The 13,751-nt window shown below is 37.5% G+C and overlaps 1 protein-coding gene across 5 annotated transcripts in view; it reads left to right on the top strand.

Moving 5' to 3' along the window:
* Nucleotides 1–13,052, top strand: part of ZNF496 (zinc finger protein 496) — a 35,395-nt gene extending 22,343 nt beyond the window's left edge. For all 5 annotated transcript variants that reach the window (XM_020966752.2, XM_020966753.2, XM_020966747.2 and 2 more), the window contains one exon: nucleotides 9,489–13,052. In XM_020966752.2, coding sequence (XP_020822411.1) covers nucleotides 9,489–10,282 — 794 coding nt within the window. In that variant the 3' untranslated portion in view covers nucleotides 10,283–13,052. The remainder of the gene's footprint in view (nucleotides 1–9,488) is intronic.
* Nucleotides 13,053–13,751: the final 699 nt, after the last annotated feature.

Here is a 13,751-nt window from a genome sequence, read left to right as displayed (position 1 = left end):
TGCTCAATATTGTTAGTTGACTACTACTATACACATTTACCTTTTTTAAATCTTGAATCTAAAATCTAATATCATTTGAGATATGACGGGCTTGTAGATCCTCCTTTTTTCCTTTACTCTTAGCATACTAACCTGGTTTTACTCAAGCAACAAAATTAATTATCTAGTATGTGCCAGGCATTTTGTGAGGTACTGGGGATAGAAATATAAAAGTGAAATAGTACTTGCCTAAAGTATCTTACTTACTTACTTACTAGAGGATTGCAACATATATTGGAAAATGATAACAAGGGAAGGTCCAGACAGTCATGGGATTTTAAGTAGAGCGATAGGGCAATAGATTGTTTTGCACTTACCAATCATAATGATACATATTGATTTGATTATTTTTCCCTCAGCAATAGGTAAAAACCAGAGTGGGTGGGGGAGTCTTTATGAATGTTTAGATGGGATACAGCATGGTCTGGGGGCCAGCTAAATTTAGAGAACTTAGGTAAGGATTGACCCAGTCACCCTCTAATACCAGCTGTTTGACCTGCTAAATAGCCATTTTAGTGTAAAAGAAAAATTTAGTTTTGTATCAAAAAAATTCAATGACTCCTTGGAGGAGGTCTCCCAAAACACTGATATAGATGAAGAATGGGATGGAGGCAGATTGGAAGATGGAATCCAAGGTCTTTCAGAGCTAGTCTGGGTTGGAACTCTCAGCTGTCATGATCCTGTCCTGATAAGAAATGTCTCTTCTAGTTTTCCACTATCTTTTCTGAATCATATTCAGTTAAACTCAAGTCAACAAACATTAAGTGATGGTAAGGGCACTGGATCTTGCAGTTTACAACATAGAAGTTTATGTCATTTACAAAGTCACTGACATTTTTATAACATTTTAGGCTTTGCACATAGTTGTACATTTATTAGCTCATTCAATCCTCATTAAAACCCAATGAAGTAAGCACCATACTTTACAAATGAAGAAATAGAACCTTCCAAAAGTGGAATTTGAACCAGATCTTCTTGACTCCAATTCCAACTCACTGTACTATACTGTCTCTCACCATACATAACTATAACATAAAATGAAATGTTTTTATGTTACATACTGGTTCTTTGACACTAGGGAAATCATTTAAGCTCTCATTGCCTTGGGTAATTCTCTAAAATCAGATGTTGGAGAATAATCGACAAATTGCATGAGACTAGGAATTTTCCTCACTGGAGAAATCACAGATTCAGACCAGGTGCACGAGAGAAGTACCTCAAAAGTTCTATATGAAGACTAGAGAAAGAAAGACATTTCTTATTGTGGGATCAAGGAAGGATTCATGAAAAGGTGATATTTAGATTGACTTCTTGAAGGAACACTAGGGTTTCAGCAAGCTGAAAGGGGACTGGTGTGCATTCTAAGTATAATGAAGAAAGACACAGAACTGGAAGAATATATGATGTATGGGGGATAGTAGATGGCTTAGTTTGGCTGGAGCACAAGAATATTTGGTAGAGAATATTGTTGAACAAGGCTCAAAAGTTAGAATGACACCAGGTTTCAAACTAAGGAGTTCAGACTTTATATAGTAACCAGTAGGGAACTAATAGAGGCCTGAGCAGAGAATTGACATGATCGTATCTATGCAGTTTATCAAGCAGTGGTAGAAAGGATGGATTAGTAATGGTAGGGAGTAGAGTCTGAAAGACTATTATAATAATCCAAATTATGGTAATAATACCAAATTATGGTAAGCTGTGTCTATAGAGATAGGAAAGAGGTGATGATTTCAAGAGATACAGAGAATAGCTATGACTTGGCAATTCATTACCTTTAGTGGAGGTGAGGGCCTCATGAAGAGTCAAAGCTAGGACCACAGTTTCCACTAAATAATAGTGGTGCCATTTATAGAAATCAAGGGAAAAAAGCAGGCTAATTTCCATTTTGGAAATGCTGAGTTTTCAGTATTGGGTGAGAAGTCCAGAAGAAAATATGGATCTGGAGGTCCGGAGAGAAGTTTGGATTAGAGATACAGGGTATCCCAAATGCCAGATGCTACAGGTTAAGAATAAGCTGAAAAGAATTTCCTGAATTTAGTACCTTTGAGAAAGATATTTCAGTTGACATGTTAAGGTAGATGATAAAAGGTTAAATTGAATGGTAAGATAGTAATGCTACAAGACAGAATACTTTTTTAAAAAGAGTACTTTGATGCCTTTTGTCTTTACATCACAATTATTTCACATACCTACAAACACAATTTTTCAAGAATTTCGACCATGAAATGAAATTGAGAGATGGATGTTGTAGCTCAAGTGGTACAAGAATCAATTAAAAGTTTTTTGTTTTTTTTAAATGAGTGGCAAGAAGGAAACTGAGTGACAGACTTCTGGACAAGGACTCATGAAGAGGGAGGGATTAAAAAACACAAGAGACAAGTGAGGATTAAAAAAAGACTGGGTAGATAAAATTAGATTTGCCAAGTATAGGACCTCTTGAGAAAAGAGAGGAGGAAGAGGAAGCAATGGATGAATGTGTTGAGAAGTTGTGGAATAGGGACAAGAGAATATGGAACACTGGGGTCTTCTCAATGAAGTAGAATATCAGGCAAGTGTTGGGGTGGGTCTGGGCCTTGAAGACAAGAGAAAATAGCCACCGTATGAAGTAAAATTAGGGGATTGATAAGAGTTGAAAAGAAAGATTCCAGAGCAGCATGTCAACAAAGCTTACATGACTTTTCCCACAGTGCTTATTCAGCAATGTGGCGATAAAAGTAAGAGTGAAGAAATTGAGTACTGGAGATCAGCAAGAGCTGAAAAGTGGAGGAAAAAGTATGTGGTAGTGAGACATCCTGGAGTGGTAGTTCCTGTCTCATTGGATTTGCCGACTGTGGCACAGCACGGTGTTTGGCATATGGCAAGTGCTTGATAAATGCTTGCTGGTGTGTGTTAGGGCAGGGAAAGGTAGGTAGTTGTGGTAGAATTTCAAAGTTCAGCATCTTATAAATGATTATATGTGGTGATAAAATTTAAGGTGTGCACTTATACAGTATAGTAGGTACAAAATATACACATGAATCTCTCCTTGGTATTGTACATGCTTGGTATTGAATTTTTAAACACTAAAACATGTAATATAAAGTGTGTGTGTGTGTGTGTGTGTGTGTGTGTGTGTGTGTAAATCAGTTTTCAATTTTCTATAGGTAGTTTTTCAGGCATGGATTTGCATTCCCTTTCTAGGCTCTCCCAGCCCCCCAGCCACCTCCCCAGCTAGGTGACCTTGGGTAACTTAAGCTCTACAGAATTTAGTTTCTTCGTCTTTGATTCTTAAGAATCCTTCTAGATCTGAAATTCTGTGACATATATTTTTTTTATTTTTTTTCTGTGATGTATATGGAAGGGAACTCAGAGATAATATAATTCTCAGTTAATGGAAATTCATTTTTATTCCAATTTTCCACTTAAAAATAGTACATGAACCTAGGAATGTGGGGATAGAAAAAGACAATGAATGAGAATATAATGATTTGTTTGAAATCCCATGAAGGAATTCTCTCCCCCATTAATAAAGGGAGAATCTCTCAGAGTCAAGATCACATACCCTGTAACATATGGAAGAACAAAGCATTTTAATATTAGCTTGAGCAAGACAAAGCATTAGGAAGAAAAATCAACTGGGAAAAGTATAATAAGCTCCATTATACTTACTATGTCATAGCAAGCTTTTATTTTATATAAATATTATATATTACATATTTGTCTAAGTGTAAGACTAGGGTATTGATTTGTGGTCCAATGTATTTAAATTGTTATGACAAAAAAAGTATGTGTAATGAAGATAATACTGCATGTATGATGTAGCCCCAATGCTAAGTAGAAATAAATTTTAGATTATCTATTTTTGAATTACTGCTCTATTCCATTGGTTGAGATAATTGAGAATTGACTCCATCACCCTTTTTCTGACCTTCTATAGAATATGAGCCCTTTAATAGTGAAGACTATTTAATTTATATTGCCTGGAACATAGTAGGTACTTAGTAAATGTTTGATTATTGATGATAATATTATATGTAGTAGGTAATTTGGTTTTGTTTTGCTTTGTTTTGTTTTCCACTTAGTCAGGGAAGGCTTCTTGGAGAAGGCACCACTTAAAAGAAGCAGGTTCTAAGAGGTACACAGTAAGAGAAGACTTGGAGAAATGAGTGCATGAGCAAATGAACTTAATGTTGAATAAACAAATGCCCAGTTGATTTCATTCATACTCCACCTAACTTTCCACTTCTTCATGGTATGTTAGTTAAATTACTAGGCTGGAGTTGAAGTTGTAGAAGAAATCTTAATGAAGTTTTTAAAATTGATTCCAGATTCTCCGCACCCTCTGCCCTGATATCTGTCTGCTAGTGTATGTTTAAAGAGGCATAGGTGTAGTGGTTGCATTTAAGGTGTCTTAAGAAAAGTAGAGTTACACTTAATGCATTCATTTTAAAAATGACTTTTGTGTTGTCTTTTGATTTTGTCAGTATAGGGGATTCCTACAACTAATGCAGATCAGCAACTGTTCTGCATCGATCAGCCTGGAAATGATTGGAGCACTGAGAAGTTAAGTCACTTGCCAGCACGTATCAGAAGTGTGACTTAAACTTGAGTTCTTCTAACTCTGAGGCTAGCTCTTTATCCACTGTACCAAGCTCTCTCTCTCTCTCCCACATCATACACTCAAATATTGGAAGAAACAGAAATCTCTAACCATTAATCATCTACCTTGACATTGATGGTAATTGTTTATAATTTCTGGTTCTCTAAATATTTATTCATATATTTTTTGTCTCAGCTATAAGCTGTTACAGGTCCTTTTCATTGCTTCTAGGTTTTTTAGAACCCTGGTTATAATTGTTCAAACTCAGAACATTTTGCTGATACATAGTTTCTCCTGCCATCCAGAACTCTTAAGTTTTAGTTTAATCTCTTGACTTTGTGACTCTGAAATACTATTTAAAGGGAAAACACTTCACGGGATCTTATTTTCAGAGCTAAAAGAGACCCTAGAAGTCATCTAGGTTAACATTATCCTTTTTCTAGGAAGTCATCTGAAACAATAGGGCAATCCATTGACTGGCTCTTCCCAGAGTCAATGGTACTATTTTTTAACTACAATTTAAGTAGATTACAGACTAAAGGGGGATATGTGGAGGGTGGGGTAGGGAAAACATGACATCAGGGTAGAAAATGGCTAGGGTGAAAATGAAGACACATGGTCCCAGAGAATTTGTAGCTGAGTGACTTAGTTCCTTCTGGAGAGGTTCTCTAGAGTTCTTTAGGTTTTCCTCTACTCCATATGGAAAGGGACATAACTTTGGCAACTGTGTAAGAGATGAGGAAATAGGAAGACCAAGGAGGAATCTAATGCAGTCATTTAGCTGAGAAGCAATGAAGGTCTGTACTAGAGTGGTAGCTAAGTGAGTAGAGAGAATGGGACAGATACCAGAGATTTATCAACTGACTGGATATGTGAGATAGACAGAATGAGGAGTGACATACGATGCTCAGCTTGTGAATTTAGGTAACTTAAATTATGATGGTACTCTCTTCAGAGGGGTAGGAGTAGAAGGGAGAAGTTGGGAGTTTAGGGGAAGGGAAAAATAAGGAGTTGTTTTGGACATGTTGAATTGAAGTATATGTAGTACAAGATGTCCAACAGGCAGTTGATGATGTTGATGATGTGAGAATAAAGCTCAAGAGAAAGACTAGGGCTGAATATATACATCTAGAAGTCATCTATTTATAAAAGATAATTGAACCTATGGGAGATAATGACATCAGTAAGTGAGAGAGTGTAAAGAAAGAAGGACCAAGGACCATAGCTTTGGAGCCATACCTATAGTTTCAATGCATAATATGGATGAAGATCCAGCAAATAAGGAGCAGTAAAATAGGTAGGATGAGAAGCAAGTATAACAGTGACACAAAAATTCGGAGGTAAAAGAAAATCCAAGAAGAGTGAGTGGTTAACAGTGTGAGAGTGTTAGATGCTACAGAGAAATCAAGTAGAGCAAGTTTTGAGAAAGTTTCATTACAGCCACTCTGGAAAGCAATTTCGAAATATGCTCCTAAAGTTGCTAAATTGTATTACAAAATTATAATACCATTTGACTCTGATAGCACCGATAGATTTCAAATACAGAGAAAAGGGATCCATATGAAAAAAAATGTATAGCAGCTCTTTTCATGGTGGCAAAAAACTGGAAACTAAAGGGGTGCTTATCAGTCAGGGGATAGCTGAACAAATTATGGGATGTGAGTAATGGAATGCATTGTGTTCTAAGAAATGATGAAAGAAACAGTCTCAGAAACCTCAGGAAGATTTGTATGAGTTGCTGCAGAATGAAGTGAGTAGAACCAGATCAATTAATAATGAAAAAAATGAACTATTTTGAAAGACTTAAATTCGGTAATTAACTGTAATTCCAGAAGACTGATGATGAAGAATGCTGCATACCACCTGACAGGAGTGATGGACTAATAGGTAGAATAAAACATATTTTGGGATATGACCAATATGGGAATTTGTTTTCTGTATGTATTACAGGGGTTTGTCTCCCTTCCCCCCCACCCTTCTCCGATAATGAGGGGCAGGGTGGGAAGGAGAAAAACTAAATGCTTCAGAGTTAAAAAAAAATTATTGGTAATTTTGGAGAGAGCAGTTTCAGTTGACTAGTTGGGTCAGAAGACAGATTACAGAGTGAGGAGAGAGGAAGTTAAGGCAATGTGTACAGCTGCAGCTTTTCCTAAGAGGTGAATGAGAAGAAGAGGAAAAGAGTTCAAGATTAGTAGCTTGAGAATATGGGTAGGATTCAGTTAAGTTTTAGTTTTGTTTTAAAGCTGAGGGAAGCTTAGGCATGTTTGAAAGGAATAATAGTAACAATAGTGAGAATTTACATACTTTGTGGTTTTTGAAGTGCTTTACTTGTTATTTCATTTTTGAGAAAAGTTGAAGATAAGAAAAAAAGAGGGAGGGAGTGACTTAAGAGCACATTAAAAAGAGATAAAGGTCTTACCAAGGAGGACTACCACACTAAGAAAGACTGAGAAAAATTAGTAGAAAATGAAGGATGATGTCATTTTTAGATGTACAAAAGGGGAGAAGAGAGTATTCACAGAGAATTAACTCTTGTTTTCCAAGTAAAACATAAGGCAAGAACCTCACCTAAAACTTCAAATCCATTTTTACTCTGACTTAGAATCACTAATTTGTATAACTTGTTATCTAAACTTTGTCCATTTTTTTCATAGTTATCTGAAACTGACTTCCTTCATGGATTTTGCCTCTTAGTAAATTTCTGGGTTAGTTTTCCTCATATAATACTCTCTGTGGTTTCCAGTTTGGAAGATACCCCTATACAGAAGTAGTTTTCTTCTTCCTCATTTTCAGATTAAGTTTCCCTTTCATTAGATTTCCAAGATGCCAGACAAATACATTTTTACTAGCCATTACTAGGAGATTGCTACTTGCTAGTATCTCCAACCCGGAGTCCATCATTCTTATCTTCTAATCCATGGCACAGAAATTCAAATTTCGTCTCCAGATATCATCTTTTAAAATTACTTGCTTACTGATCAAATCTTCATTTCTTCTAAGGTCTTTACCTTTGAACAATGGCAATGTGAAAATACCACCTGTTGCCCTAAGTCTTCAGTTTCTTTTCCAAGACTTCATAATCTTTAGCAGTACTTTTTAGATTATTTCTGGCAGCAGTATTTCTTTCATATGAATCACCAGAAGCAGGTAGTCATTGTGGAAAATATTTTCAGTCTGCCTGCAGTTGTTGTAACACTACTGTGTCATAAATCCTAGTTGGATTTTGGAACCTCCTAGAATGACAGTAATCTTTATAGCAGTCAGTGTTTTCTCTGGGTTACTCATCTTTAGCACCTGGATCTGCCTCTTGCTGTGTTTTTGAATGGGATTATAGGCCCTGCTCATTCTCTGCTTTAGTCAATTAGGTTTCTATACTTCTGTCTCCTGGAATTAAGCCATTTGGATCTTTGAAGTTCAGAGCATGAATCTTCATGGCCTTCTCTGGCATAGTAAGACAGAGTACTAGAGATTTTGGAAATTTAGAACATCCTTGTCTTAGCACTGCTGGGGCTTAACTGTTTGGCTTAGTGGAAACTATGGGTTTCTGACCACCCTGAGGCTTTCTCATGGGAGCCCCTCCACCTTTGCTGCTCCTGAACACAGAATTGTTCTAGCTGTATTGAATCTATGGTGGCCGTGAGTGCTGCCAGCTCATTTGCCTGAACTGGACACTGGCTTTGCTGATGAGCCTCATGGACTTCTAGCTGACTTTTATGCAGTTCTGGATTGTTGTTGTTTTGTATTGAATGTCTTGATCATTATTTGACCTGGTACGATTTTTAGCTTTTTGCTAGAGTAGTTAGTTGTTGGGGAACTGATCGTGCTTTCTCCATTCAGGCAGCTATCCTGGCTAAAGTATACTTCTTTAATTTTTAAGTTAATAATTGATTGCTGAGATTGGCTAAGGGACTTTCTTTCCAGGAGTTGGATTTTAAGGTGGTAATGTAGTACAGAAATTATTGATTTAACTTTATCTGCCTCTAAATGTTCCTTACTGTAGGTCAATTTAGGAGGAAATAATAAAAAGAGAAGTCTCATTCAAAATTACTACAAAATGCATAAACTATCCAGAAGTTAAAAACCAAAAAATAGGGGAAGAGTATAGATCCTTGCTTTTTACAACATTTCCATAGCATTGTAGAGCTGAGAGAGTGAATACCTTAGAAATCATCTATTTTAACCTGTTCATTTTACAGATGATGAAATTGAGTCCCAAGGCATATTACACAGCTAATTCATACCAAATAATTTAGCTAGTTGACAGTCAGACTACACTATAAGTTTTCTCATCTCTAATTCTTTCCATTTTGAAACTATCAAAATAAAATATTAATAAAAAAAAGTAATAGCAATAGACATAACTGACATTTACATAGCACTTTAAAATTTGTAAAGTATTTTATATACATCATCTCAGCTGAGTTAATTGACAACCCTGTGAAGTAGATACTTTTAAGTATTATTATTATTATTATTATTATTAATTTCCATTTTACAAATGAGAAAGTAGACCCTGAGTGGATAAGTGATTGGCCAGTGGTTGCATAGCTATTGGGTGTCAGAGATAGGATACTATCACATCTAGCGTCTTTTTGTGGTCTTATAAGGAGACTATTTCTGGGTCATGGATTAGAAAGCTCTTTAGGGACTGCTTACTGTTGAAATCAACTGGCAGACATAAAGCATAGACATAGAGAAGTAGAAATGGAGGAAAGAGAGAGAGAGGGATTTGGTAAGAGGAAAATGGAGTTTAAAAATTGCCCCTGGGCTGGAGAATAGCAGCCAACACAATTATGTCAGTCAGTATACTACTCTGGGTGTCATAATTTATCTCATCATGGTCTGGATTCTCATTTTCCTTTTTCAGGAGATAGCAACATGAACAAGAAGGAGCTGCCTCAGCAGAAAAATCTAGGAGAGGAAGTTTCCATTGAAATTGTATTATCCAGTTCTGGAGATGAGGATCCCAAACAGAGCCAGTCCTGTAGAGAAGATCTTCCAGGCTCCAAGAGGAGGAGACGCAACCCTTCCCTACCCCACAAGAATAACATGACTGACTTCAGAGATGCTGTCCATTCTCAGGTTGAGACTACATCAAGGAAACCTTACACATGCCCTGAATGTGGGAAGAACTTCCGCTGGAGGGCAAACTTCATCAGGCATCTCAAGAGCCGCAAGGAAGAGAAGAAGGTTCATGAATGTCCTGTCTGCCGGGAAACATTTACTGAAAGTGAGGATCTCAAAGAACACAGGGAGACCCATGAAACTAAGAAGCCCTACATATGTGGTGAGTGTGGGAAAAGTTTCCGCCTCAGCTCCCATCTTGTCTCCCACAGCAGAATGCATGCCCAGGAAAAAGGGCCTGAACTAAGCAAGAAAGAGCAGCAAGGGTCATCATCTTCAACTAGTCCATCAGAAGAAATTACAAATTCTAGCACCTTATTTGGAGAGGAGAAGAGGGAACAAACACATAAGTGTTGTTTTTGTGGAAAAGCCTTTGAGCAACATGACCACCTGGTCCAGCACAGCAGCATTCACACAAAAGATAAGTCCTTTAAATGTCGGTACTGTGTCAAAAGTTTCTTGCATAAGCATGATCTCATTCGACATCAGCGAGTACATATGAAGAGACGCTCTAAGCAAGCTCTGAACTCATACTAAATTCCTTTTTACCCCAATATGCTGGGAACATTAGAAAAGAGCCTTATGTCACTAGGTCACTGTGATCTCACTATTGTGACTTTGTTAACAACTGTTACTGAATTGTGCCACTTTGTGTGCTGAGACTCACACCAACACAGACATTTCATTTCTATTCATTCATACACTCACACAGAGACCATATAGTTATTATTCCTTTACTCTGCAACAGTGCCCGTATAGCAATACAGTATTCAATAGGCATACAAAACATGAGTAATACAGTCAATAAGCTTCTCTTCCCCCTCACCCCACCATTGCCAAATAATTGTTACTCATTTCCCCCCTACATCCCCTTCATTTTCATCATACTGATTTGAAAATGACATCAATCCATTGCTTTGGCATCTTATAGATAAATTCAGATAAACCTGGAGGATCATTTCTTTCCTGCCCTTAGGAGCTTCTTTCTGGCCTGTAACCCCTTTAAATTTCATCTTTCCACTGTACCGCTTTGTTTTTAGTTAGAAGGCTCCAGAGCATGAGGTAGTACCCATACCGGAGATTCTTCTAGTAGTCGTGGCTAGAGGTCAGAAAACACAGGCTTTACTGACAGAACCGACATAAAGCTGAAGTCTTCTAATTAAAGTAGAACAACTTTCACTAGACTCTGCTATCCCTTGAAGCTACCTTCCTCTCCAAAGCACATCAAGCAAATCCCCGTGCTAAGCTACTAGATAGTATCAGGTACTTGCTGCTCTTTCCCTCTTATTCCTCAGTGTCATCAGTGCAAATGGTAACCTCTCCTTCTGCTTGACCCCCAGTACTTGCATATATAAATACAACATGACTCTACAATCTTTGAGGGAATTTTATTTGATTCCCAAGACTATTTTGTGGCTATTCAAGCCTACTGTGTAGATTAGAAAAACATTTCATGTTTGTTATGTTTTGTCTTCTCACTAGATACGTGCATTCTAAATTTCATGTGGCCAAGCTACTCTAACTCATATTTCCATCCTGAACACATCTCTTCTAGTACTTTGCACATAGAAAGTATCTCTTGCTTGTTTATATTTTGTTTTAAAAAGCCAAATTTTAATATGGGTAGATAATTCTTATCTCCCATCCAAGAAAAAAGTAGTGTTGAGGGGACATAAATAAGGCATTCACCTATAAAGCAGAACCTTCTGGATAAACTCGTGGATTTGAACTAGTGGTCCAACTATAAATCAGGGAAGCTGAGCAAATTACCACCAACTCATAGTATTTAATGGTCTTGGTATAACTTAAGCCCAGGAACACTCAACTCTCTCTCTCTCTCTCTCTCTCTCTCTTCTCTCTCTCTCTCTCTCTCTCTCTCTCTCTCTCTCGAGACATAGGGGTAGGACTAAGCACAAAGAAGGATGAGTATGTGGGTATATATGGATGTGTATAGCTTATAAAGCCGCACCTAAAATACTTTTCATTTAGATGTTGGCTGACATATTATTCTCAAGGGATACTGTAAGGTTCAGAAGGTAGGAACACATTTTCTCCATCCCCATATAATTTTCCGAAGCTAGAAAAAAAGTACATCTTTACTGTTGCTGTAGGGGAGTACAGGTATTTTATATCTAAGTGGGCATTAGTTGTTTAGTGTTTTGTTTTGATCCAAAGAGAAAGATTTCTTTTTGGCAAATTTTATTAGTCTAAAGAAAGAAATTTAAAATTCATATTATTAATTAATCAATAAAACCAGACAGCATTGCCATTACCTAGGATACAGTCCCTGATTTATTCAAAAAGAAGACCTTTGAAAATTGGAAAAATGAAAGCATCATGCCTTGGTTATTGAAGGAAGTAATGCACACTAGTACCCAAATAACTGAATGCTCTCCAAGGTACCAATTTAAGGATAGAGGGATTAAAAATCATGTTACCTCCGTCTGATTTTTTGGAGTGTTCCCGATTACTATTTTCCAGTGTTATCCCATTCGTGCCCCTTGCTCTGGGTCAGAGAATCTCTTTTTGCAGTTGGGGAACATCCTCTGGAGAGTAGGTCAAAGGTAACTGAGTTAAAGCTGAGTACAGTGTTTCCCCCTACTTAGAAAAGCAAAACTAGGAGCAGGGAGCAACTTTCTATGTAATTTTTCAACATTTATTGAAAGTTAAGATTTAGTGACCTCCCAACTCCCATTTCCTTGCAGGCTTTTATTGTTCTTGGGATCCTTCCACTGAGCTCCATACCCTCCAAGAACCTTTAAATAATATAGGCTTTATTCCGACTCCCAGGAATTAGTCTCCCTAACCCTTCCCAACTAGGAAGGAAAAAAATAATTGTCCCAAGGGACAGTTAAAGTGACTTTGTCGGCAGTGGCTTTGATTTATGCAGTTGGCATAAGTGAAAACCTGACTTCTAATGGTGAAAACATTGTGATTCGTACCACACATGTTAAGAATTTCCTGAATTGCTTTATTTATAAAAGTACAGGGAAAGGTTTACTCCAGACTAGTGGGTAATGCACTGGGTCTGGAATATTGGTCTCTGTTTGGAAGTTCTGATGTTGACTAGCTGTGTGACTTTGGCTAAGTCACTTGCCTGTTTCTTTCTCTCTGTATATAGGCATTCTTACTTTATCAGCTGGGACAGTATGAAGATAAAAATGAAATTATAGACATTAAAGTATTTCAGTAAGTTAAACATGATTATGCACAGTTTTTAGTATATGAACTAAAATCCAGAGATTAACTCCTACCCCTACACACAATCTGCCTCACCCCCAATAAAGTTATAAATCTTTTTTTCCCATTTCTGGAGTGGGCCATTCAGTTAATTTTCTGAATTTGGGGGAGCGGGGTAGGGGGCAGGGTTGGGGGGAGACAGATGTGGTTACCTCAAAAATATTAAGAATTGCAGAATTGCATTTCAAAGCATTTCTCAAAATCAAGCAGATTATATGGATTATATTCAAAGCAATCACCCTTCAGCACTAATATTGAGTGACTGATTTTACCTGGAACCCAAGAGGAACTGGCTTCCATCATCCAGTGAGTGGTTGGAAATTTCATTTCCAAAGGCTGGGGGGAGGGGGGTGGAGAGGGGAAGGGGAGAAACAGCAAAACAGGCAATGATAATGCTCTGACTTCTGTTTGAACATCATTCACCTATCAGTACCTTAGTGAATCTTGAGATTCCAAATCAAACCTTTATTTTCTAAGAGGTTGAAAAAGCTGTTTGTATATGAATTATGAGGGAGAGGGAAGGAGCTAGCAAGACCACCAAGAGGGAGCATTGACACTGCTTCCCCTCCGGTCGAACAAGAACAGCACACAGATTGGACTCGGAACAGTCTATCCCAGGAGGTTTTCAGGACCTGCTTGGGGAAGGTTCTAGAAATGCTCCGCTGTCTCCCAGTCTGTCTGATCCTTCCTAGAAGCAAAGTCTCTAATCATTGCCAGCTGAGGATAGTTGGCCTCAGTGGTAATACAGCACTTGTTAAGTTCTCTC

The sequence above is a fragment of the Phascolarctos cinereus genome, unplaced genomic scaffold, assembly GCF_003287225.1.
Source record: "Phascolarctos cinereus isolate Bilbo 61053 unplaced genomic scaffold, phaCin_HiC Scaffold_5;HRSCAF=322, whole genome shotgun sequence".
NCBI classification, from domain to species: Eukaryota; Metazoa; Chordata; class Mammalia; order Diprotodontia; family Phascolarctidae; genus Phascolarctos; species Phascolarctos cinereus.
This window is presented reverse-complemented; position numbering and strand designations above follow the sequence as displayed.